General features: G+C 39.5%; 1 protein-coding gene across 3 annotated transcripts in view; it reads right to left on the bottom strand.

The window, feature by feature from the left end:
• AATF (apoptosis antagonizing transcription factor) overlaps positions 1 to 25557 on the bottom strand; it is a 187217-nt gene that overhangs the window by 114202 nt on the left and 47458 nt on the right. For all 3 annotated transcript variants that reach the window (XR_010729484.1, XM_066262813.1, XM_066262812.1), the window contains exon 8: positions 25016 to 25099. Coding sequence is in view for 2 of the 3 variants with exons in the window: in XM_066262813.1 (XP_066118910.1) it covers positions 25016 to 25099 (84 nt within the window). In the remaining variant the exon portion in view is untranslated. The remainder of the gene's footprint in view (positions 1 to 25015; positions 25100 to 25557) is intronic.

The raw sequence follows: 25557 nt of genomic DNA, 5'->3' as shown, positions 1-25557 counted from the left end.
GTCGCCACACTATTCCTGCAGACACCTGCATGCCTCTGCTGTTCACTTTCTTTAAGTCTCTGCTCAAATATTACCTTATCCCCTGAACAGCTTATATAAAAACATCATCACCCCATCCTTATTCTAGTATTCCCTTCACCTATACTAGTGGTTTTCAACCTATAGTCTACGGACCAGTGCTGGTCCACCAGAAATTCCGTGCCAGTCCACAAAAATCAGAGTTAACCATCCTGATGTTGTATGAAGATTACAGACTCTATAATACCTGTAATCATTTCTGGCGGGCTAGCACCAGTCCACGGACCAATAGTTGAAAAACAATGACTTACACTCAGTTTTTTCATTTTCTACTGTAGTATCACAATATATTCCTCAATTTCATCCTATTTCTAAGCTAGATAAGAGGACAAGACTTTGCTTTGTCCCATCCCCTAACACAGCTCCAACAGAACCTCTGTGATGATAGAAATGTTCTCTATTTGCAACATCCAAAACAGCAGCCACTACTAGCACTTGTAGTTACTTAGCACTTCAAATGTGGCTAGTATGGCTCAAGAGCTCAAATTTTAACTTTATTCTATTTTAATTAATTTACATTTAAATAACTGCATGTGGCTAATGTAGTGGCTACTGCATAAAACAGCACAGTCTAGAACAGTAGTTAATAAATAATACAGAGTAGGTACTCAAATATTTGTCAAATGAATGAATGGAAGAAAAAAAAAATCTCATGATTTTTCTTCTTAACCTTTTTTGAAAGAGAGAGAGAGCAGCCTGACCTGTGGTGGCGCAGTGGATCAAGCGTCGACCTGGAATACTGAGGTCGCCAGTTCAAAACCATGAGCTTGCCCGGTCAAGGCACATATGGGAGTTGATGCTTCCTGCTCCTCCCCCCTTCTCTCTCTCTCTCTCTCTCTCTCTCTCTTTCTCTCTCTCTCTCTCTCTCTCTCTCTCTCTGTCTCTGTCTCTTCTCTATAATGGATAAATAAATAAATAAATAATTTTTTTAAAAAAAGAAAGAGGAAGGGAGAGAGATAAGAAGCATCAACTCGTAGTTGCAGCACTTTATTTGTTCATTGATTGCTTTGTATACATGCGTTGACCAGGGAGCTCCAGCTGAGCCAGTGACCTCTTGCTAAAGCCAGTGAGCAACCTTGGGCTCAAGCCAGCGACAATGGGATCATATAGATGATTCCATGCTCAAAGCGACCCTGTGTTCAAGATGTATGAGACTACGCTCAAGCCATATGAGCCCATGCTCAAGCCAAAGACCTCAGGGTTACAAATTTGGTACTTCAATGTCCCAGATGTCAATGCTCTATCCACCCATCAGGCCTCCTTAACTTTTTCTAATATAAAATTTCAGAAATACACAAAGGTACATCATAGCAAATAAATCCTCAAATACCTGAAAGTTCTTCTAACCTAAAATCAGTTTCAGTGGATACTGCTATCTCAATCTGGCTTCTACAAGTGATTATATTCTTGGAAGAAAGGGAATTTATATTAACCCAAGTTTATATCTAATAGCATCTCTTAGGGCATTTTACAAGTTATGAAGAAATGACTTTAGGAATTAGATCAGGCATATGTTAAGGGTAAATACCATTATGCTAATAAATGCTTGAGACATAATTGTAAGTATACAACACTAAAGAATTACACACATGTTCTTGTTTGTTTTTTGTTGTTTTCTTACAGAGACAGAGAGAGTCAGAGAGAGGGATAGATAGGGACAGACAGACAAGAATAGAGAGAGATGAGAAGCATCAATAATCAGTTTTTCATTGCAACACTTTAATTGTTCATTGATTGCTTTATCATATGTGCTTTGACTGTGGTCCTTCAGCAGACCGAGTAACCCCTTGCTCGAGCCAGCGACCTTAGGTTCGAGCTGGTAAGCTTTGTTCAAACCAGATGAGCCCGCGCTCAAGCTGGCGACCTGAGGGTCTTGAACCTGGGTCCTCCGCATCCAAGTCCGACACTCTATCCATTGCGCCACCGCCTGGTCAGGCTGCACACATGTTTTTATATCAAGTACCTGATTGCTCTCTTTCACCACTTATTTTCTCCATTTAAGTCTTAGTAAAGTCATAGTCTTAAAGAGGAACTATATGACTAAATAAAATTGCAGAGAACCTTACTCTTTGTCACATGACACAAATTCCTTGGGCATTGATTTTTGTCTTACTAGTCTTTATAAGCCTAGCATCTGGTATAATAAATGTTAATTGAATGAAGATGAAATTGTACAAAAGTGATACATGTGGCTTGTTGGCGTGCAAATGGATACACTGCACCTCCAATTTCCTAAACAGATATTAATCTGAAAAGGAAACTCTCATGTGGACTTTTAAATGTGTCAAATCAAAGGCAGTGTAATATGCTAGAAGGAAAATCAAACCACGAGCAAGAACACTTGGGCTTCAATGTCCTGACTCACCATGTGGAGTGATCCTACACTGGCCATTTACCTCCTCTAGGCTCCATTTTGTGAAAAAGACAGTTTGGACTTATGGTCTTCAAAGATACTATATCTAACTTTAAAGCAAGTATGTTCTAGTCTAGATCTATACCACACATACCTTTTTAAAAGTGCTTATTAACTTATCTTTATGCTAAACAACATCTCTATAATTTACTTTAAAGAAACTATACATTAAATAGGATTTAATAAGAAACCAGCATGCCCACTTTAGTGAACAGGTAGTGTTCCCTATTTCTTGAGGAGTGCTAAATTCTAAAATACTGCTGGAATGCTGTGTTTAACTTACACTCAGTCATCTGACATTGTGCTTAGTACAGAACAGATCATTGTGGTCACATATTTGCCTAGTAAACTCCTATGACCACTTGTGTTAGAAAGGTTTCCTCAATAGTTCTAAGCTAATTCTTACTTCTTTCCTAGCTGGCTCCTAAAATGTACTATTTTAGACTTTATTCTAAGGGCTAATCTTTGTTTCAATGAAATAGTAGTACTGAAGTCATGCTCTGATGTTTTTTGTTTTTTAATTTTTGATGAGGAAGGGGTAAGGGAGGGAGACAGAAAGAAAAGCATCAATTCATTGTTTCACTTCATTGTTCCCTTTAGTTGTGTACTCACCGATTGCTTCTCATATGTGCCTTGACCAGAGGTTGAAGTCATGACCTCTGGTGTATCAGATTGATGCTTTATCCACTAAGCCACCCAGCCAGGGTGCTATGATGTTTTTTTAAAACAAGGAAATGAAAGGAAATGGGGACCAGTTGTGTGTACCTTCCCTTTGCACTGTTTGATGAAATTTCTAGACCTTGCATTTAAAATGTGGCCTCCTGTTCTGTGCAGCCTCCACAATAGTGAGCCCACACTAGCAACCAAACACCAATACTGATGTCGCATTTGGGTCTAAACATTGACAGACAGACAATGACAGCACAGAAACCAGAATGTATCTCAAAATTCTTACATAAAGAACACAAAATAATCTTGTAATTATTAAAACCGGGTTTAGCCCTGGCCGGTTGGCTCAGCGGTAGAGCGTCGGCCTAGCGTGCGGAGGACCCGGGTTCGATTCCCGGCCAGGGCACATAGGAGAAGCGCCCATTTGCTTCTCCACCCCTCCGCCGCGCCTTCCTCTCTGTCTCTCTCTTCCCCTCCCGCAGCCAAGGCTCCATTGGAGCAAAAGATGGCCCGGGCGCTGGGGATGGCTCTGTGGCCTCTGCCCCAGGCGCTAGAGTGGCTCTGGTCGCAATATGGCGACACCCAGGAGGGTCGCAACATGGCGACGCCCAGGATGGGCAGAGCATCGCCCCCTGGTGGGCAGAGCGTCGCCCCCTGGTGGGTGTGCCGGGTGGATCCCGGTCGGGCGCATGCGGGAGTCTGTCTGACTGTCTCTCCCTGTTTCCAGCTTCAGAAAAATGGAAAAAAATAAAAATAAAAAAAATAAAAAATAAAACCGGGTTTAATTAAACAGTGATATTTGGTTTGATTGTTTTATTTTTAACACCTTTACTATTTATTCCTCAAGAAACCTAATTAATCCTCTACTATATCTTTAATCATAATTTCAATTTTCAAATTTATGTACTTTCTTTGTATATCCTCTCTAAAAGTCACCATAAAGGTCGACGTGTAATAAGTTTTATCAAACTTTTAAGAAACACTATCCACATTTCAAATAATAGTAATATATTAAAGTAAAACCAGAAATGAAATATTACTCTGAACATAGGTACCTGTTTTTCAACAACTAATTAACAAGGAGTAGGTTCAAATCAAACTTAAAACATATTATTAACCATCACCTGAGCCACTGGAAAGATATATGCCAAAAGTAAAAATGTCCCATTGAATTAACATTAACCACAGGAATGGCTTAAACATCTCTTACACTACGACCTAAATGCATACCATTAAAGCCACCAACCACATCAACTGTCCATATTAATCACTCACCAGTTTAATTAAGGTAAACCATCTTATCAGAAAGCTCACCTCTTCTCTATTTCTCAACATTATCAACTTTTAATAGTTCACCGAGTTAGAAATTACTTGCTTATGGCATTATCAAATGTCTTGCATACAAAAACCCAGCATGTGGCAAGGTAAGTTATAAACATGCCCTAGTGGCAAACAAAGGGAGAAATTTAAACCATCAAAGTGGTCATCAAAAGAGCAAAATCTATTATGCCTTTCTCCAGACACTCCTGGTTAAATTCAAAGTGACAGGACAAACCAGATCAAAACTAAACACAGCCAGAAGTCACATACAAAATCCTAATGAACCCTTAGAAATCCAGGTATCGATCTGTCAATATCTAAGTTCAATTAGTCCTTTCAGAACAAAATACCTCATGAGGTGACAAGAAACTAATTTGAAATCTCAGCTCTGAGAAGAATAAAACCAGTCACTTTCTATAGGTTGCTGCTCAGAACAGTCATATCTCAATACGGAAATGTATGCCAAGTACCTATCTAATTAGTCCAGGAGCTGGCACAAACTAGTGTTCAGTGTATGTCAGCCCTTCATCAATTCTTTAATAACTCAGGCTTATCAAGTCAAAGATCAACCAATGATATAAATATGCAAAGAAAAAAAGAGAAAAAAAAGAAAAAACCTTAAATGGTGATCTAGACAACATTATCTTTAAAAATTAATGTTAAAAAGTAGCAAACAGAGAGACAGGGAAAATGGTGATGGAGTAGGAGGACATTACAACTTCCAACTCCCAAAACCAAAGTGGATTACAACTTTACTTAGGAACAATCATCTTGAAAAACCAACTTTGGACTAAACTAAGAGAAATCTAATACCAAGCATGACTGAAGAAACCACCCTGAGCTGTTAGGAAAGGCAGAGATGCAGAAAGGGGTGCCCTGCTCCCAGGAGCAAGAGGCAGCCCAGAGGGTTTCTCACAGCGGGGTGGGTTGCCTGGAGAGTTGTGGGTCCTCAGCAAGAGACTGGAACCCCAGCCTGGAGCCCCAGACACTAGAGGAGGCATATGGACAGTATTTAGCTGAAAGAAGAGCCGGGTTACTATTTGCAGGAGGAAGACAGAACTCTCAGACCCAGGCTACGTCATTAACCTTTTTTTTTTTTTTTTTTAAATTAGAGTCAGAGAGAGGGACAGATAGGGACAGACAGACAGAAAGGGAGAGAGATAAGAAGCATCAATTCTTTGTTGCAGCACCTTAGTTGTTCATTAATTGCTTTCTCATATGTGCCTTGACCAGAGGGCTACAGCAGACTGAGTGACCCCTTGCTTGAGCCAGCGACCTTGGGTCCAAGCTGGTGAGCTTTGCTCAAACCAGATGAGCCCGTGCTCAAGCTGGCGACCTTGCAGTCTCGAACCTGGGTCCTCCATATCCCAGTCTGACACTCTATCCACTGTGCCAGCACCTGGTCAGGCGACCCAGGCTCCGTCTTAAAGAAACTGCACAGAAAACCTCCTTCACAGCCACTTACCCAGGGCTCTGGGAGCAGGGAGCGTCAAGAGGACTGGAATTGCGAGAGGAGAGTGCAGTCTCGGGGGCACTGGGAGAGACTGTGGGGGACAGCCACCTTGACCCCTGTACTGGGTCACTCCCCAAACTTAAAGTGACCATTCTTCCTGGGGGAACCAAGCCAGCAAAGGGAAGCAATTACCCCATCCACCAGAGGCTCTCCTGCTCCAGTCAGTGCAGAGAGACATTAGAAGCAGTAGGCGCATCAGGGACACAGGTTTTGAGTGCTGAGGTCTGAGCTACATGGCCCCTCCAATCTGCTGAGTACCCTTCTGAAGTGTGGGAGGGCCCAGCTGTGGCAGCGGCCATGGTGTGTGCCCATGTGGCAGACGGGGGGTCGGAGCCCAGCGAGGCAGCCTGCGTGCCCATAGGGGGCAAAGCCCAGCAGCCTGCACAGCAAAGGCAAGGGGCAGAGCCCAAAGAAGCGTCCCTCACACCTGCGGGGGTGGAGCCCAGAGAAGCAGCCCGTGTGCCCATGGGGGCCGGAGCCCAGCGAGGCGAGGAGTCCCCTGCACATGCAGAGCAGTCTGAGCTGCAGCCTCAAGCCCACGCAGGTGCCTTAGTGCCTGAGGAGGTGGAGGCATTGGGGGAGCTGGCGGAAAGACCACACTTCAGGAATAGAGAGGCCACACACCCTCGTCAAGAGTAGATATAAGCCAGCCTAGGAGTGCAGCTGATATTTACAACAGCATCAGGGCCCAGCAGAGGCAGCCACAAATTCTGGATCACCTGTAGCTCCAAGAAGGTTCCTAAGGGCCAGTCAAAAGCAGTGACCCCGGCCCTGGCCGGTTGGCTCAGTGGTAGAGTGTCGACCTGGCGTGCAGGGGTCCCAGGTTCGATTCCCGGCCAGGGCACACAGGAGAAGCACCCGTGTGCTTCTCCACCCCTCCCCCTCTCCTTCCTCTCTGTCTCTCTCTTCCCCTCCCGCAGCAGAGGCTCCACTGGAGCAAAGATGGCCCGGGCGCTGGGGATGGCTCCTCGGCCTCTGCCCCAGGCACTGGAGTGGCTCTCGTCGCAGCGGAGCGATCCCCCAGAGGGGCAGAGCGTCGCCCCTGGTGGGCATGCCGGGTGGATCCCGTTCGGGCGCATGCGGGAGTCTGTCTGGCTGTCTCTCCCCGTTTCCGGCTTCAAAAAATACAGAAAAAATAAAAATAAAAATAAATAAATAAAAAGCAGTGACCCCCACTGGTCTGCACCTGGTTCTGGCCAGGGAGGTCCAGGGCTGGTACATCCAGGGCCAGATACAGAGAGCATCAGCTTAGGACCTAACAATCCTATTTAGAGTGGTATCTTAAGAAAAGACTTCTCATACCTGACCCAGCTAAGGCACAGAAAACACTGTCACAAACAGCAAAAAGAGCAGTAGCAGCAGACAAGTAGCCCACAGTAGATTACAAACAGCTGAAGCCAACCCAAGAAGATCTCGAAACAACACAACTGAAAGCTGGAGGCAGACAACACCAACCCTATACACAGCTAGCTACACAAACAACACATCCAAAGAGGCAGTCTATACAGAGACAAAATGAGAAGACAGAGAACTGCAATTCAAATGAATCAACGAGAGAAATACCCAGAAAAAGAACTAATAACCAAGATACCGAATGCAGAGTTTACAATAATAATTGTTAGGATGCTCAAGGATCTTAGAGCAACAATAGATGGACAAAATGAGCACCTAAACAAAGAGATAGCAGGCATCAAAAAGGACATTAAAATCATAAAAGAGAATCAGATAGAAATGACAAACACAATATCAGAAACGAAGACTACACTAGAAGGAATTAAAAGCAGACTAGATGAAGCCGAGGATTGAATCAGTGATTTAGAGGACAAGATAAGCAAATGTACAGAAGCAGAATAGCAAAAAGAAAAGAGTATCAAAAAGTCTGAGGAAACTCTAAGAGATCTCTGTGACAACATGAAGAGAAACAACACCCGCATAATAAGGGTTCCTGAAGGAGAAGAGAAAGAACAAGGGATAGAGACCTGATTGAAGAAATTACAGCTGAAAACTTCCCTAAATTGATGAAGGAAAAAGTCACACAAGTTCAAGAAGCAGAGAATCCCATTAAAGAGGAACCCAAAGAGACCTGCACCAAGATGCATCATAATAAAATACCAAAGCTAAGAGATAAAAAAAGAATACTAAAAGCTGCAAGAGAAAAGCAGTCAATCACCTACAAAGGAGCCCCCATAAGAATAACATCAAACTTTCCAACAGAAACTCTTGAGGCCAGAAGGGAATGGCAAGAAATATTCAAAGTAATGCCTACAACTAAGACTTCTTTATCCAGCAAGGCTATCATTTAAAATTGAAGGAGAAATAAAAAAGCTTCCCAGACAAAAAAAAAAAAAACCCCACAAGGAATTCATTACAATCAAACCAATGTTGCAAGAAATGTTAAGGGGCCTGTTGTAAACAGAACAAAGGGGGAAAAAAATCTAGTGAAAGAGAAATATAGATTTAAAGAATAAAATGGCAATAAACAACTACATATCAATAACCTTAAATGTAAATGAATTAAATGCTCCAAACAAAAGACATTGGATAGCTTCATGGATAAAAAAACAGGACCCATACATACACTGTCTACAAGAGACCCACCTCAAAACAAAAGATACACATAGACTGAAAGTAAAAGGTTGAAAAAAATATTTCATGCTAATGGAAATAAAAAAAAAGTTGGGGTAGTAATACTTATATATGACAAAATAGACTTTAAAACAAAGGCTATAGTAAGGGATAAAGAAGGTCACTATGTAATGATAAAAGGAGCAATTCAACTGGAAAATATAACCATTTTAAATACTATGCACCTAGCCTGACTAGGGGGTGACGCAGTGTATAGAGTGTCGGACTGGGATGTGGAGGACCAAGGTTCAAGACCCCGAGGTCGCCAGCTTGAGCAGGGGCTTATCTGGTTTGAGCAAAGCTCACCAGCTTGGAACCAAGGTCGCTGGCTTGAGCAAGGGGTTACTCAGTCTGCTGAAGGCCCAAGGACAAGGCACATATGAGAAAGCAATCAATGAACAACTAATGTGTCTCAATGAAAAACTAATGACTGATGCTTCTCATCTCTCTCTGTTCCTGTCTGTCTGTCCCTATCTATCCCTCTCTCTGACTCTCTCTCTGTTTCTGAAATAAATAAATAATAAATATGCACCTAATATAGGAGTACCTAAATATAAAAAGCACTTTTTTTTTGTTTCTTTTTTACATAGAGACAGAGACAGAGAGTTAGAGACAGGCAAGAACGGGAGAGATGAGAAGCATCAATCATTAGTTTTTCGTTGCACGTTGCGACACCTTAGTTGTTCATTGATTGCTTTCTCGTATGTGCCTTGACCGCAGGCCTTCAGCAGACCGTGTAACCCCATGCTCGAGCCAGCGACCTTGGGCCCAAGCTGGTGAGCTTTGCTCAAACCAGATGAGCCCACGCTCAAGCTGGCGACCTTGGGGTCTCGAACCTGGGTCCTTTCGCATTGCAGTCTGACGCTCTATCCACTGCGCCACCACCTGGTCAGGCTAAAGCAGATTTTAATGGACATAAACAGCAATACTATAATAGTAGGGGATTTCAATACTCCACTAACATCACTGGACAGATCCTCAAGAAAGAAAATTAACAAATAAACAGCAGACTTAAAGGACACACTAGATCAACTGGATTTAATAGGTATCTTCAGAATCTTCACTTTAAAGCAGCAGAATATACATTCTTTTCAAGTGCTTATGGTACATTCTCTAGGATAAACCATATGTTAGGACATGAAATGAGTCAATAAATTTAGAAGATTGAAATCATATCAAGCATCTTCTCTGATCACAAGGGAATGAAACTAGAAGTCAACTACAATTGACTTGTTTTTCAGAAAAACTGAAAAGCACTGAAACACTTGGAAACTAAATAGCATGTTATTAAATAACGAATGGGTTAACAATGAGATCAAGGATAAAATCAAAAGTTTCCTTGAAACAAATGAAAATGAACAAACAACAACTCAAAATTTATGGGACAGGCCCTGGCCGGTTGGCTCAGTGGTAGAGCATCGGCCTGGTGTGCAGAAGTCCCAGGTTCGATTCCCGGCCAGGGCACACAGGAGAAGCGCCCCATCTGCTTCTCCACTCCTCCCCCTCTCCTTCCTCTCTGTCTCTCTCCCTGCCTCCCGCAGCCAAGGTTCCATTGGAGCAAAGTTGGCCGGGGCGCTGAGGATGGATCTGTGGCCTCTGCCTCAGGCGCTAGAATGGCTCTGGTTGCAACAGAGCAATGCCCCAGATGGGCAGAGCATCGCCCCCTGGTAGGCATGCTGGGTGGATCCCGGTCGGGCTCATGCGGGAGTCTGTCTGACTGCCTCCCCGTTTCCAACTTCAGAAAAATACAAAAAAAATAAATAAATAAGAAACAAAATTTATGGGGCACAGTAAAAGCAGTCCTGAAAGGGAAGTTCATAGCATTACAGGCATATCTTAAGAAGCAAGAAAAAGCTCAAATAAACAACTTAACCCTGCATCTAAAAGAACTAGAAAAAGAACAGCAAGTAAAGCCCAGAGGAAGTAGAAGGAAGGAAATAATAAAGATCATAGCGGAAATAAATGACATAGAGGCAAAAAAAAAAAAAAACCAATCCCAAAACAATAGAGGATCAATGAAACCAAGAGCTGTTTCTTCGAAAAGGTAAACAAGATTGATGAACCTTTAACCAGACTCACCAAGAAAATAAGATAGAAGATTCAAATAAATAAAATTAGAAGTGAGAATGGAAAAGTAACAACTGAAACAGCAGAAATTCAAAGGATTGTAAGAAAATACTATGAAGAACTGTATGCCAAAAAAGTAGACAGCCTAGGTGAAATGGAAAAATTTCTTGAAACATATAATCTTCCAAAAATCAATCTGAAAGAATTAGAAAACCTAAACAGACCGATTACAACAAATGAAATAGAAACAGTAATCAAAAAATTCCCAACAGCCCTGGCCAGTTGGCTCAGCAGTAGAGCGTCGGCCTGGCGTGCGGGGGACCCGGGTTCGATTCCCGGCCAGGGCACATAGGAGAAGCGCCCATTTGCTTCTCCACCCCCCCCCCCTCCTTCCTCTCTGTCTCTCTCTTCCCCTCCCGCAGCCAAGGCTTCATTGGAGCAAAGATGGCCCGGGCACTGGGGATGGCTCCTTGGCCTCTGCCCCAGGCGCTAGAGTGGCTCTGGTCAGGGCAGAGCGACGCCCCAGAGGGGCAGAGCGTCGCCCCTGGTGGGCGTGCTGGGTGGATCCCGGTCGGGCGCATGCGGGAGTCTGTCTGACTGTCTCTCCCCGTTTCCAGCTTCAGAAAAATACAAAAAAAAAAAAAAAAAATTCCCAACAAACAAACTAACTCCTATCCTTCTCAAGTAATTTCAAAAATTTCAAGAGGAGGAAAGTCTTTCAAGCTCCTTTTATGAGGCAAGCATTATCCTTATTCCAAAACCAGGCAAAGACAATACAAAGAAAAAAAACTATAGGTCAATATCCCTGATGAATTTAAATGCTAAAATTCTCAACAAAATATTAGCAAACTGGATCCAGCAATACATGAAAAAAATCATACATCATGATCAAGTAGGATTTATTCTGGGGAGGCAAAGCTGGTACAATATTCACAAATCAATCAATGTGATTCATCACATAAACAAAAGGAAGGAGAAAAATCACATGATAATATCAATAGATGCAGAAAAAGCATTTGATAAACTCCAGCACCCATTTACGATCAAAACTCAAAAGTGAGAATACAGTGAACACACCTCAACATGATAAAGGCCATCTAGGACAAACCCACAGCCAAAATCATACTCAATAGGCAAAAATTAAAAGCAATCCCCTTAAGATCAGGAACAAGGCAGGGGTGCTCCCTTTCACCACCCTTATTCAAGATAGTTCTGGAAGTCCTAGCCACGCAATCACACAAGAAGAAGAAATAAAAGGCATCCAAATTGTTAAGAAGTAATACTATCATTATTTGCTCATGATATAACACTGTACATAGAAAACCCTAAAGTCTCAGTCAAAAAACTGATAAATGAATTCAGTGGCAGAATACAAAATCAATATTCAGAAATTAGTGGCATTTATATACACCAACAGTGAACTGTCTGAAAGAGAAATTAAGAAAACAATCCCCTTCACTATTGCAACAAAAAAAATAAAGTACCTAGGAGTAAATTTAACCAAGGAGGTAAAAGACTTGTACTTGGAAAATTATAAAACATTGATAAAAGAAAGCAAGGAAGATACAAACAAGTGGAAGCATATACCATGTTCACGGATAGGAAGAATAAACATCATTAAAATGTCTACATTACCCAAAGCAATTTAGAAATTCAATGCAATTCCTATTAAAATACCAATGACATACTTCAAAGATATAGAATATTCCAAAAATTTATATATATGGAACCAAAAAAGAACAAGAATAGCCTCAGCAATCTTAAAAAAGAAAAATAAAGTGGGTGGTATCACACTTCCTGATATGAAGTTATACTACAAGGCCACTGTACTCAAAACAGCCTGGTACTGGCATAAGAACAGGCATATAGATCAATGAAACAGAACAGAGAACCCAGAAATAAACCCACACCTTTATGGATATTTGACAAAGGAGGTAAGAGCATACAATGGAGTAAAGACAGTCTCTTAAACAAATGGTATTGGGAAAATTGGACAGCTACCTGCAAAAAAATAAAACTGGACCAACTTACATCATTCACAAAAATAAACTCAAAATGGATAAAAGACTTAAATATAAGTCATAAAACTATAAGCATCTTAGAAGAAAACATAGGCAGTAAGCTCTCCAACATCTCTCACAGCAATATATTTGCTGATTTATCTCCACGGGCAAGTGAAATAAAAGACAGGATAAACAAATGGGACTATATCAAACTAAAAAGCTTTTGCACAGCTAAAGACAATATGAACAAAATAAAAAGACAAACCACACAATGGGAGAACATATTCGACAATACATCTGATAAGGGGTTAATAACCAAAGCTTATGAAGAACTTCTAAAACAACACCAGGAAGACAAACAATCCAATCAAAAACTGGGCTAAAGAAATAAATAGACACTTCTTCAAAGAGGACATACAGATGGCCAACAGGCATATGAAAAACATCACTAATCGTTAGAGAAATGCAAATTAAACCACAATGAGATATCACCTCACACCAGTCAGAATGGCACTCATTAACAAAACAACACATAGTGATGTCAGAGAAATGGCGCCGTAAGGAGCGATACCGATAAATCTCCCCAAAATTTCAACAAGATCTTCAGCCAGAGACAGAAAAATCTATCCTTGGAGCCTCCAGAAGTCCCGCACTGAACACAAAGGCTGAGGCAGCAGCAATTCAGGAAGGAAAGACTAGGAGAGAGGCTCCGGAAAAACGGACTCTCTCATTGTCGGAGCCTGCAAATGCTAATGAGCCTCGACTGCCAACGAGACTGAAGCCCAATATATGACATTGCCATAGAGACTTATCAACTGCAAACCTCTACCTAAGCATGCCACAGGGGCATAACCCGGGATACAGAGTCACCGACCAGGAAGAGGGAGAGAAAAGAAAAAGCAAGAAGATAACCTCTCAAAATCAAGAGTAATCCAGAGACTTTATAACATATCCCATTTTATTATATTTGTTCGTTTGTTTCTCTTATCTTCTTGTCTTGATTATTTTATTCTTTTTCCAATTTGGTCGTTTAATTCTCTGCCGGTTTTACTCTTTCCTCTCTTTGAACTACACTACCCATAAGTGTAACATCTCCCATTATCTTTCCTTTCTTCTTCCTTTATCCCTCTGAGGGTTGCACTCCAAAACCCTTAACTCTTTCTCTCTCTCCTTTTGTTCTTTTTTCTTCTTTTTGTGTTTTCCTCTTTCTGTTTTTCTCCCTCTATATTAGTTCCTTCTTTTCTCTTTTACTTTTCCTCTCATTCAATCCTCAATCACGAACAAATTATTTTATTTGGGACTCAAATTTTTCTTTGTGGTGCTTTGGGGTTTTTTTACTTTGCTTTTTTAACTCATTAGCAGTGCTCCCAACCCTGGCTCTCCATCTTATCGAGTTTTTGCTCCATTAAATACAATAGTAATTTAAATTTTTTTCCCCTTTTTCCTGTTTCCCTCTTATTCCTCTCATTATATCTCTTAGTCAACCATCACCTAAAAGCAAATCATTTTATTCTTGACCCAAATTTTTTCCATTTTTGCATTTTGTGGGTCCATACCCCCTTTTTCTCCCCTTTATCATTTCTCCCCAACTCAGGCCCTCCATTACAGGTAGTTTTTGTTCTATTTAGCAGAATATAATTCACAGTTCCCCACAATTTTTTCTCAAGAAGGAGGGGAGAGGAGAGGAGAGGAAAAAAAAGGGAAATAATAATTTTTTTAACTTTTTATTCTTTATTAATTCTCATTGGTACTATCAACAAAACGACCCTCAGATGCCATTAAGGAAAAGGAAATCGAATATCATGGATACAAAAGACAGAGAGGTAGCACAGATAGATGAGGAAAAATCTATGGAGAAAAAATTTAATATATTGAAAACCTTGGAGCTAAATGACAGAGTATTTAAAATAGAAATCCTAAAAATACTCAAAGATATACAAGAAAACACAGACAGGCAATTTAGGGGGCTCAGTGAACAACTCAACGAACACAAAGAATATATCACCAAGGAAATTGAAACTATAAAAACAAATCAAACAGTGATGAAAAACTCAATTCACGAGCTGAAAAACGAGGTCACAAGCTTAGCTAATAGAACAGGCCAGATAGAAGGTAGGATTAGTGAAATAGAAGACAAGCAACTTGAGGCACAACAGAGAGAAGAAGAAAGAGACTCAAAAATTTTTAAAAAATGAGAAAGCCCATCAGGAATTGTCTGACTCCATAAAAAAGACTAACAAGAATAACAGGTATATCGGAGGGAGAAAAGAGAGAAAATGGAATGGAGAACATATTCAAACAAATAATAGATGAGAACTTCTCAAGCCTGTGGAAAGAACTAAAGCCTCAAATTCAAGAAGCAAACAGAACTCCGAGTTTTCTTAACCCCAACAAACTTACTCCAAGGAACATCATAATGAAATTGGGACAAACCAACGACAAAGAAAAAATTCTCAAGGAAGCCAGGGAAAAGAAAAATACAACATATAAAGGAAGGCCCATTAGAGTACCAACAGATTTCTCAACAGAAACTCTACAAGCTAGAAGAGAGTGGACCCCAATATTTAAAGTCCTGAAAGAAAGGAACTTTCAGCCAAGAATACTATACCCATCAAAGCTATCCTTCAAATACGAAGGAGAAATAAAAACATTCACAGATACAGGAAAGATGAGGGAATTTATCATCAGAAAACCCCCACTCCAGGAATTACTAAAGGGGGTTTTCCAACCAGATACAAAGAACAAAACAAAACAAAACCGCAAGTAAAAGCTCTACCAAGAACACAATAAAACCAAATTTAAACTGTGACAACAAAAACAAAAACAAAAACAAAAAAGGGGGGGGGGAGGACGGAGATTAATAGTAGCAAAGGACGATGAAGTGAAGAAGTACTCACAAGATAGTGCACTACAATGAACAGGGTAGAAACCCTTTTCATTACTTAATGGTAACCACCCTTGAAAAAACCACCACAGAAGCACATGACTTAAAAAAGATAGCAAAAGAGGAAAGAAGTATGGAATACAACCAAACAAAAACAAAGGATAGAAAAACAAAAGAGAAGAATCAAACAAGACACAAAACTAACAGAAAGCAATGTATAAAATGGCAATAGGGAACCCACAACTGTCAATAATTACACTAAATGTAAACAGATTAAACTCACCAATAAAAAGGCACAGAGTAGCAGAATGGATTAAAAAAGAAAATCCAACTGTATGCTGCCTATAAGAAACTCATCTAAGCAACAAGGATAAAAACAAATTCAAAGTAAAAGGCTGGAAAACAATACTCCAAGCAAATAACATCCAAAAAAAAGCAGGCATAGCAATACTCATATCTGATAATGCTGACTACAAGACAGCAAAATACTCAAGAGACAAAAATGGTCATTTCATAATGATTAAGGGGATGCTGAATCAAGAAGACATAACAATTCTTAATATATATGCACCAAACTAAGGAGCACCAAAATATATAAGACAGCTACTTATTGACCTTAAAACAAAAACTGACAAAAATACAATCATACTTGGAGACCTCAATACACCGCTGACAGCTCTAGATCGGTCATCCAAACAAGAGACTCAATAAAGATATATTGGCCTTAAACAAAACACTAGAGCACGTGGATATGATAGACATCTACAGGACATTTCATCCCAAAGTGACAGAGTATACATGGATCATTCTCAAGAATTGACCACATGTTGGGCCACAAAAATAACATCAGCAAATTCAGAAAAATTGAAGTACCAAGCATATTTTCTGATCATAAAGCCTTGAAACTAGAATTCAACTGCAAAAAAGAGGAAAAAACCCCACAAAAATGTGGAAACTAAACAACATACTTTTAAAAAATCAATGGGTCAAAGAAGAAATAAGTGCAGAGATCAAAAGATATATACAGACAAATGAAAATGACAATACGACATATCAGAATCTATGGGATGCAGCAAAAGCAGTGATAAGAGGGAAGTTCATATCATTTCAGGCCTATATGAACAAACGAGAGAGCCCAAGTGAACCATTTAACTTCACACCTTACGGAACTGGAAAGAGAAGAACAAAGACAACCCAAAACCAGCTGAAGAAAGGAGATAATAAAAATCAGAGCAGAAATAAATGAAATAGAGAACAGAAAAACTATAGAAAAAAATTAATAGAACAAGGAGCTGGTTCTTTGAAAAGATCAACAAAATTGACAAACCCTTGGCAAGCCTTACCAAGGAAAAAAGAGAAAGGACTCATATAAACAAAATCCAAAATGAAAGAGGAGAAATCACCACGGATATCATAGATATACAAAGAATTATTGTAGAATACTATGAAAAACTATATGCCACTAAATTCAACAATCTAGAAGAAATGGATAAATTCCTAGAACAATACAACCTTCCTAGACTAAGTCAAGAAGAAGCAGAAAGCCTAAACAGACCAATTAGTAGGGAAGAAATAGAAAAAACTATTAAAAACCTCACCAAAAATAAAAGTCCAGGCCCAGACGGTTATATTGAATAGTAGTGAATTCTATCAAATATTCAATGAATACATGGTTCCTATTCTACTGAAAGTCTTCCAAAAAATTGATGAAGAAGCAATACTTTCAAACACATTTTATGAGGCCAACATAACCCTTATACAGAAACTAGGCAAAGACAGCACAAAAAAAGAAAACTATAGACTAATATCTCTAATGAATACAGATGCTAAAATACTAAACAAATACTAGCAAATTGAATACAACAACATATTAAAAAAATAATACATCATGATCAGGTGGGATTCATCCCAGAATCTCAAGGATGGTTCAACATACGTAAAACAGTTAACATAATACACCATATCAACAAAACAAACACCAAAAACCACATGATCTTACCAATAGATGCAGAAAAGGCATTCGATAAAATACAACACAATTTTATGTTTAAGACTCTCAACAAAATGGGTATAGAAGGAAAATATCTCAACATGATAAAGGCCATATATGATAAACCATCAGCTAACATCATATTAAATGGCATAAAACTGAAGGCTTTCCCCCTTAAATCAGGAACAAGACAGGGTTGTCTACTCTCTCCACTCTTATTTAATGTGGTGCTAGAGGTTCTAGCCAGAGCAATCAGACAAGACAAAGAAATAAAAGGCATCCATATTGGAAAAGAAGAAATAAAGGTATCACTTTTTGCAGATGATATGATCCTATACATTGAAAACCCCAAAGAATCTACAAAAAGACTACTAGAAACAATAAGCCAATACACTAAGGTCGCAGGATACAAAATTAACATACAAAAGTCCACAGCCTTTCTATATGCCAACAATGAAACATTAGAGAACGAACTCAAAAAAATAATCCCCTTCACGATTGCAACAAAAAAAAATAAAATACTTAGGAATAAACATAACAAAGAATGTAAAGGACCTATATAATGAAAACTACAAAGCACTCTTAAGGGAAATTGAAAAAGATACAATGAGATGGAAGAATATTCCTTGTTCTTGGATAGGAATAATAAATATAATCAAAATGGCCATATTACCCAAAGCAATATACAAGTTCAATGCAATTCCCATAAAAATTCCAATGACTTTTTTTTCCTTTTTTTTCTTTATTCATTTTTAGAGAGGAGAGAGAGAGGGAGAGAGAGAGAGACAGAGAGAAGGGGGGAGGAGCTGGAAGCATCAACTCCCATATGTGCCTTGACCAGGCAAGCCCAGGGTTTCGAACCGGCGACCTCAGCATTTCCAGGTCGACGCATTATCCACTGCGCCACCACAGGTCAGGCTAATGACATTTTTTAAAGAAATGGAACAAAAAATCATCAGATTTATATGGAACTTTAAAAAACCCCAAATAGCCAAAGCAATCCTAAAGAAAAAGAATGAAACTGGGGGCATTACAATACCTGACTTCAAACTAAATATATTATAGAGCCACGACAATCAAAACAGCATGGTATTAGCAGAAAAAATAGACACTGAGACCAATGGAACAGAATAGAAAGTCCAGAAATAAAACCACATATATATGGTCAAATAATTTTTGATAAAGGGGCCAACAACACACAATGGAGAAAAGAAAGCCTCTTCAACAAATGGTGCTGGGAAAACTGAAAAGCTACATGCAAAAGAATGAAACTCGACTACAGTTTTCCCCTTGTACTAAAATTAATTCAAAATGGATCAAAGACCTAAATATAAGACCTGAAACAATAAAGTACATAAAAGAAGACATACGTTCTAAACTCATGGACCTTGGTTTTAAAGAGCATTTTATGAATTTGACTCCAAAGGCAAGGGAAATGAAGGCAAAAATAAACGAATGGGACTACATCAGACTAAGAAGTTTTTGCTCAGCAAGAGAAACTGACAACAAAATAAACAGACAGCCAACTAAATGGAAAATGATATTTTCAAACATTAGCTCAGATAAGGGCCTAATATCCAAAATATATAAAGAACTCAAAAACTCAACAACAAACAAACAATCCAATAAAAAAATGGGAAGAGGACATGATCAGACACTTCTCCCAGGAAGAAATACAAATGGCCAACAGATATATGAAAAGATGCTCATCTTCTTTAGTTATTAGAGAAATGCAAATCAAAACTGCAATGAGATACCACCTCACACCTGTTAGTTAGCTATTATTAACAAGACAGGTAATAGCAAATGTTGGAGAGGCTGTGGAGAAAAAGGAACCCTCATTCACTGTTGGTGGGAATGTAAAGTAGTACAACCATTATGAAAGAAAGTATGGTGGTTCCACAAAATAGAACTACCTGAAAATAGAACTACCTTATGACCCAGCAATCCCTCTACTGGGTATATACCCCAAAAACTCAGAGACATTGATACATAAAGACACATGCAGCCCCATGTTCATTGCAGCATTGTTCACAGTGGCCAAGACATAGAAACAACCAAAAAGCCCTTCAATCAATGACTGGATAAAGAAGATGTGGCACATATACACTATGGAATACTACTCAGCCATAAGAAATGATGACATCAGATCATTTACAACAAAATGGTGGGATCTTGATAACATTATATGGAGTGAAATAAGTAAATCAGAGAAAAACAAGAACTGCATTATTCTATACTTAGGTGGGACATAAAAACGAGACTAAGAGACATTGACAAGAGTGTGGTGGTTGGGGGGGGGAGAAGGGGAGGGGGAGGGGGAGGGGCACAAAGAAAACTAGATAGAAGGTGACGGAGGACAATCTGACTTTGGGTGATGGATATGCAACATAATTGATTGACAAGATAAAATGGACATGTTTTCTTTGAACATATGTACCCTGTTTTACTGATGTCACTCCTATAAAATTAATAATAAAAAAATTTTTAAAAAACATAATAAGTGCTGGCGAGGAACTCTCCTGGACTACTGGTGGGAATGCAGACTGGTGCAGCCACTATGGAAAACAGTATGGAGATTCCTCAAAAACTTAAAAATGGCCCTGGCCGGTTGGCTCAGTGGTAGAGCGTCGGCCTGGCGTGCGGGGGACCCGGGTTCGATCCCCGGCCAGGGCACATAGGAGAAGCACCCATTTGCTTCTCCACCCCCCCCCCTCCTCTCTGTCTCTCTCTTCCCCTCCCACAGCCAAGGCTCCATTGGAGCAAGGATAGCCCGGGCACTGGGGATGGCTCCTTGGCCTCTGCCCCAGGCGCTAGAATGGCTCTGGTCATGGCAGAGCGACGCCCCAGAGGGGCAGAGCATCGCCCCCTGGTGGGCAGAGCGTCGCCCCTGGTGGGCGTGCCAGGTGGATCCCGGTCGGGCACATGCGGGAGTCTGTCTGACTGTCTCTCCTCGTTTCCGGCTTCAGAAAAATACAAAAAGAAAAAAGAAAAAAAAAAACTTAAAAATGGAACTTCCTTTTGACCCAGCCATCCCACTTTTAGGAATATATCCTAAAAACACCAAATCACTGATTCAAAAGAAGAAATGCACCCCCAAGTTTATGACAGCATTGTTTACAATAGCCAAGATCTGGAAACAGCCCAAGTGTCTATCAGTGGACAAGTGGATTAAAAAGCTGTGGTACATATACATAATGGAATACTACTCAGCCATGAAAAAGAAAATCCTACCTTTTGCAACAACATGGATGGACCTGGAAACTATTATGTTAAGTGAAATAAGCCAGGCAGAGAAAGAAAAATATCGTATGACCTCACTCATTTGAGGAATTCAATGAATAATATGAACTGAGGAACGGAATAGAGGCAGAGGAAGGATCAAAGGGACCAGAGGGAAAGGGGATGAGAAGATGGGATCAGAGAAGGGAAAGAGATTGGTGAAATTATATACACATAACACAGTGTTATAGAGAGCAGAAAAGCAAATCCGGGAGGGAAGGGGGGAGGTGATGGAGGGAGGGGGCAAAGGGGGATGTTGGAAACACGGGGGTGAGGGGATGTATTCAGTGGGACACTTGAATCTATGTAAACACAAATTTAAATCAATATAAATAAAAAAGGTAGCAAACAGGATCGTGAAAATGAAAGCATTTATGAATGGCTCATTCTTCATGGTCATTTATAACCTTCATGTTTTATAAAATCATCTCTCAGGATGAGCTTTGACAAGAAATAGGTCAAGTGCAAATAAATTTCTCTTGGGAGTAAGTGCACTGCTTGCAACAGGTGAACAGTTCCCCTCATAAAACCTTTACCACTGGGCATACTTCAAGCTTTTGACAATTGTGGTTCCCAAACTAGTTACACAACTATAAAGCTAATTTTTTCATTAGAATTATTTAGAAACAGAAGTTTGATAAATCATTTACCTCTTAAGAAAACGACATTAGCCCTGGCAGGATGCTTGGTTGGTTAGAGCATTGTCTGGAAATGCAGAGATTGCCAGTTCAATCCCTGGTCAGGGCACATACAGGAATAGATCGATGTTCCTGTCTCTCCGGTCTCTTCTCTCTCTCTCTCTCTCTCTCTCTCTCTCTTTCCTTCTCTCTCCCCTCCCTCCTCTCTAAAAGAACCAATAAAAAATATTTTTTTAAAAATGACTATTTTCTAAGACACATATTTCTTCCAGTTCTAAGAAAATAAAGTTTATTTTTTCACAAACTGAAAACTGCAATATTATAGTGAAGTCTTTTTACGGCTCTAGGATGAAATATTTAAGAAATAAAGGTATGGCCTGACCTGTGGTGGTGCAGTGGATAAAGCATTGACCTGGAACACTGAGGTTGCCAGTTCAAAACCCTTGGCTTACCCGGTCAAGGCACATATGGGAGTTGACACTTCCTGCTTCTTTTCCCTTCTCTCTCTATCAAGTGAATAAATAATGTCTTTAAAAAAAGAAATAAAGGTATGGAAAGAACAGGACTTAATCTAAGAGGTCTTGAGATCAAGTACTACAGTTGCTATTTACTGTACAATTTTCAGGAAGGTACTTAGCTTTCCAGGAAATCAGTTTCTTGTAAGGTTCTTTTCAGCTCAGACATGATATAATTATTTATGATATCTGATATTCATCAGAGATATATCATACACACATATATATGCGTATGCCTTTATTAAATAATACAAACATATTTTTTAAAGTTGTAATAACTTAAGGCCCATTTTGAAACAAAGAGAGAGAGTATGTGTTGGGTTTTCTGACCCCAAACATGATTCTTAGTAGTTAGGGCATTTATACAGCCTTGTGACACCTGACTTAACCAAGTAAGCCTTTAAACCCCTACAATGAAACATTAAAATTCAATGCGGCTATAATCTCTTCCTTACAAAACATGGACCCTAAGAGTCTGGCTTCAAGTATGTTTTTTTTTTAAAGGCGAAATATATTATATTCACCACCCAGCAATTCCATATGACCACATTAAAAAAACACAAATGAAAACTCACAAGCCCATTGTGATACATTGTACCACTTCTGAATGCAACACTTAGCTCAGGCTTACTACCCTGACAAAAAAGGAAAGCACTTTATGAAGCCAATTTAATTGGGAGGTGACAGAAAACATACAGCCATTTTCTTCAGCCTTATCATTGAATTGGCTTCAGCTCCAATCTCTGGCAAATCCCACTCAACAGAAGAAATTAACCAGGTCAGCAGAACAGGTGCTACGCTGTGTCTGTCAAGGGCCTGGCATCACCACAATTACTTGCACACAATGAAGCAGTAATCTTTACAGATGATCTCTCCCAAGATGCATATTGGGGAGGGGGAGGAAAACTGAAAGGAGGAGGGGAGGAAAGTGGGAAGAAGAGGAATAAGAGGCAAAGAGAAAAGGCAAGAAAAGAAAATGAATGTGCAGCTGCCTTGCAGCTCAGCAGATGTCGGGTTGTGATGTACGAGGCTAGGATAAGCTGTCGTAGCCTGCTGCCAAAGAGTGGTAAGTGATTAAAGCCTGCACAGTTCTAAGCACCATATTTAGAATCTGCGGGGTTTCAAGACTTGCACCCATTCCTTGCTGTGCTGCCAGATGTTGGCAACTGGTCCAGTTCCTACTGTCTGTGCATGGATGGCAGCAGTTGGTACAGCAGCAAAGCAATCTGGAATGCTTCCGGAGATGCTGTACATTAACAAGTGTCACCCATCATTCACCTTTACAGAAGGCTGAAACAACTCCAATTTGCTGCCACTTCCCTCTTGGGAAACAGCCAAGATAAAGTTGCGTCTGGCAGCCCCATTTGTTTCACTCAGGTGTTTCAGCCGCCTTGCTGACCTCTATTAGTTTAAGTTTTAATTTAGATTAACCCCAGCACCCCAATTAACCAGCAAGGGGAAAAGCTAAGATGTGACTAGTCATAACTCTAAAATCAGAATTTACCGAAGTTAAAATTATTAATTGGGATGAAGGGCCAATCAAGTAATGCTTTCTTTTTTTTTAAACAGACCTCCAGGCCAAAAAAAAAATCTTTCAGACTGAGGATTGCCAGTGGAAGCAACTTCTCCTCAGTAATTTCAGTTTATTTTATTAAGCCTATTTAATTTATGATACACTTTCCATTAAATAATGTACACTTCAATTAATGAAGACTGAAACATTTCTGATTGTCTCCCATGATCTCACACAATTATACACCATTAATATCCTATATCAGGTATTTCCTTAGACATTCTGGAACAAAATAGAATTCCCTACTTTTCTGACAAATGGATATAATAAGAGAAGAAAAGGAAAAGAGAAACAGGACCTCTGACTAGGAACGCTTGAGGCCCCCCCAATCCTCTATCCTCTTATTACTTTTAAGGTTCACTATGGTAATTATTTTATTGAACATCACAGAGTGAATAGAAAGTTTCTCTTTCTAGGGCAAAACTAGAGGTATCTGCAATATAGTATCACTTGTTCTACTGGGTTCACAATGTAATTTTCCTAAGTTTGTTCCTTCATATTCCATGTATGTAACACAGCCATCATGGCTAAACCCTCAACAAGCAGTTGCAAAATCTCTGGCAAAAGTCAACACACTAAAAATTCAGCAGAGAAAAACAAATTATCTTGATAAATAATGGTTCAACAAAAACTGGTATATCACTCCTGAACATCCTCTGTTCTCCAGATCTAGAAAGGGTACATTCTAAAGCACATTTCATTAAGAATGACTTATCAAGAGACTCAGAATTACAGGAAAGCATTTTAGTTCTTTAGAATAGCTCAAATGTTTCGTCTACCTTAACATTCACTAGCATCATTAAAAAGAGCAGCATGTCAAGAGATAATAATCTCAGGGAAAGAAGTGGGGGATGTTTGTGAAGAGATAGTATTGAGTACAGAACCACCTTTCTATTTTTACAATTTCTTTCTCTCTTTAAAGCACTACAATATTATTATAATCACAGGAGCAGACAATCTCAATACATACGTAACTAATTCGAACAGGCACACAAATAAATTAAAGACAAGAGACTTAATAGGTAATAGAACCAGAAGTGCAATTCAAGAATTCTGAGATCCCAGCCCTTTAGCTTCATATCCTGATATAATGGTAATAGGACAAAACCAAATAACTAACAAAAACTCTTCCATTAACATTATCAAAAACGGCTAAGAAAGAATACTCAACCTGACTCAAAAGAAGTTGAAACTATTTTACAGATAATTTACACTCTGCAACAACTAATAAAGTAGCTGTAGCTATTCTTACTTCAAAAGAAAAAATATTAGACAGATAAAAAGCAACAGACCAGAAGTACACAGTAAGTCCATTTGGAACACAGGAGTTTTAGCTCCCTGTGTGACTCTATTCCCAAAGTAAGCTACCTTTTGGTCAGAGAATTCTATCAGCTGTTGTATAATGCTGCAACCTGTTTTGTAACAAAAGAGTGTAAAAATTATACCTGGTGGTAAAAGTCATCATCATCAAAGATTTCTTCATCCACATCCTTCAAGTGGGCATTGGCAGGGGGTTCAGGAAGAATCTCCTATATTAGTAAGAACAAAAAGAGTGAATACCATTGAGGTTATCAAGATAATGTAGCTACTATAAACAATGTGTCAAAGCACTGTTTTTCTTAAGATATAAAGAGCTCTTAAAATTAAAGAACAAAAACATTAATAGGCACTTGAAAGAATAAGAACCACAAAGAGTCAAAAATCATTTGAAAAGATGTTTAACCTCATTCTAATTAAATACATGCAAATTAAAATAAGACACCATTTTTCACCTCTAAAACTGGCAACACCGAGTAGTGGAAAACACAGCTGGTGGTATTGAAAATTAATGCAGCCTTTTGGAGGCAATTTGACAACATCCATCAAGATTTAAAAAGCGAATTCTCTTTGATTTTACATTTCCACTATGAGAAATTGATCCATATGTTCACACAAATACAAAAACCATAAATACTTAGGAATGTTTCCTGTAGCACTGTTTCTAAAA

Source organism: Saccopteryx bilineata, chromosome 2 (genome assembly GCF_036850765.1).
Source record: "Saccopteryx bilineata isolate mSacBil1 chromosome 2, mSacBil1_pri_phased_curated, whole genome shotgun sequence".
NCBI lineage: Eukaryota > Metazoa > Chordata > Mammalia > Chiroptera > Emballonuridae > Saccopteryx > Saccopteryx bilineata.
Note: the sequence above shows the minus strand (reverse complement) of the source record. Positions and strands in the feature narration are given on the sequence as shown.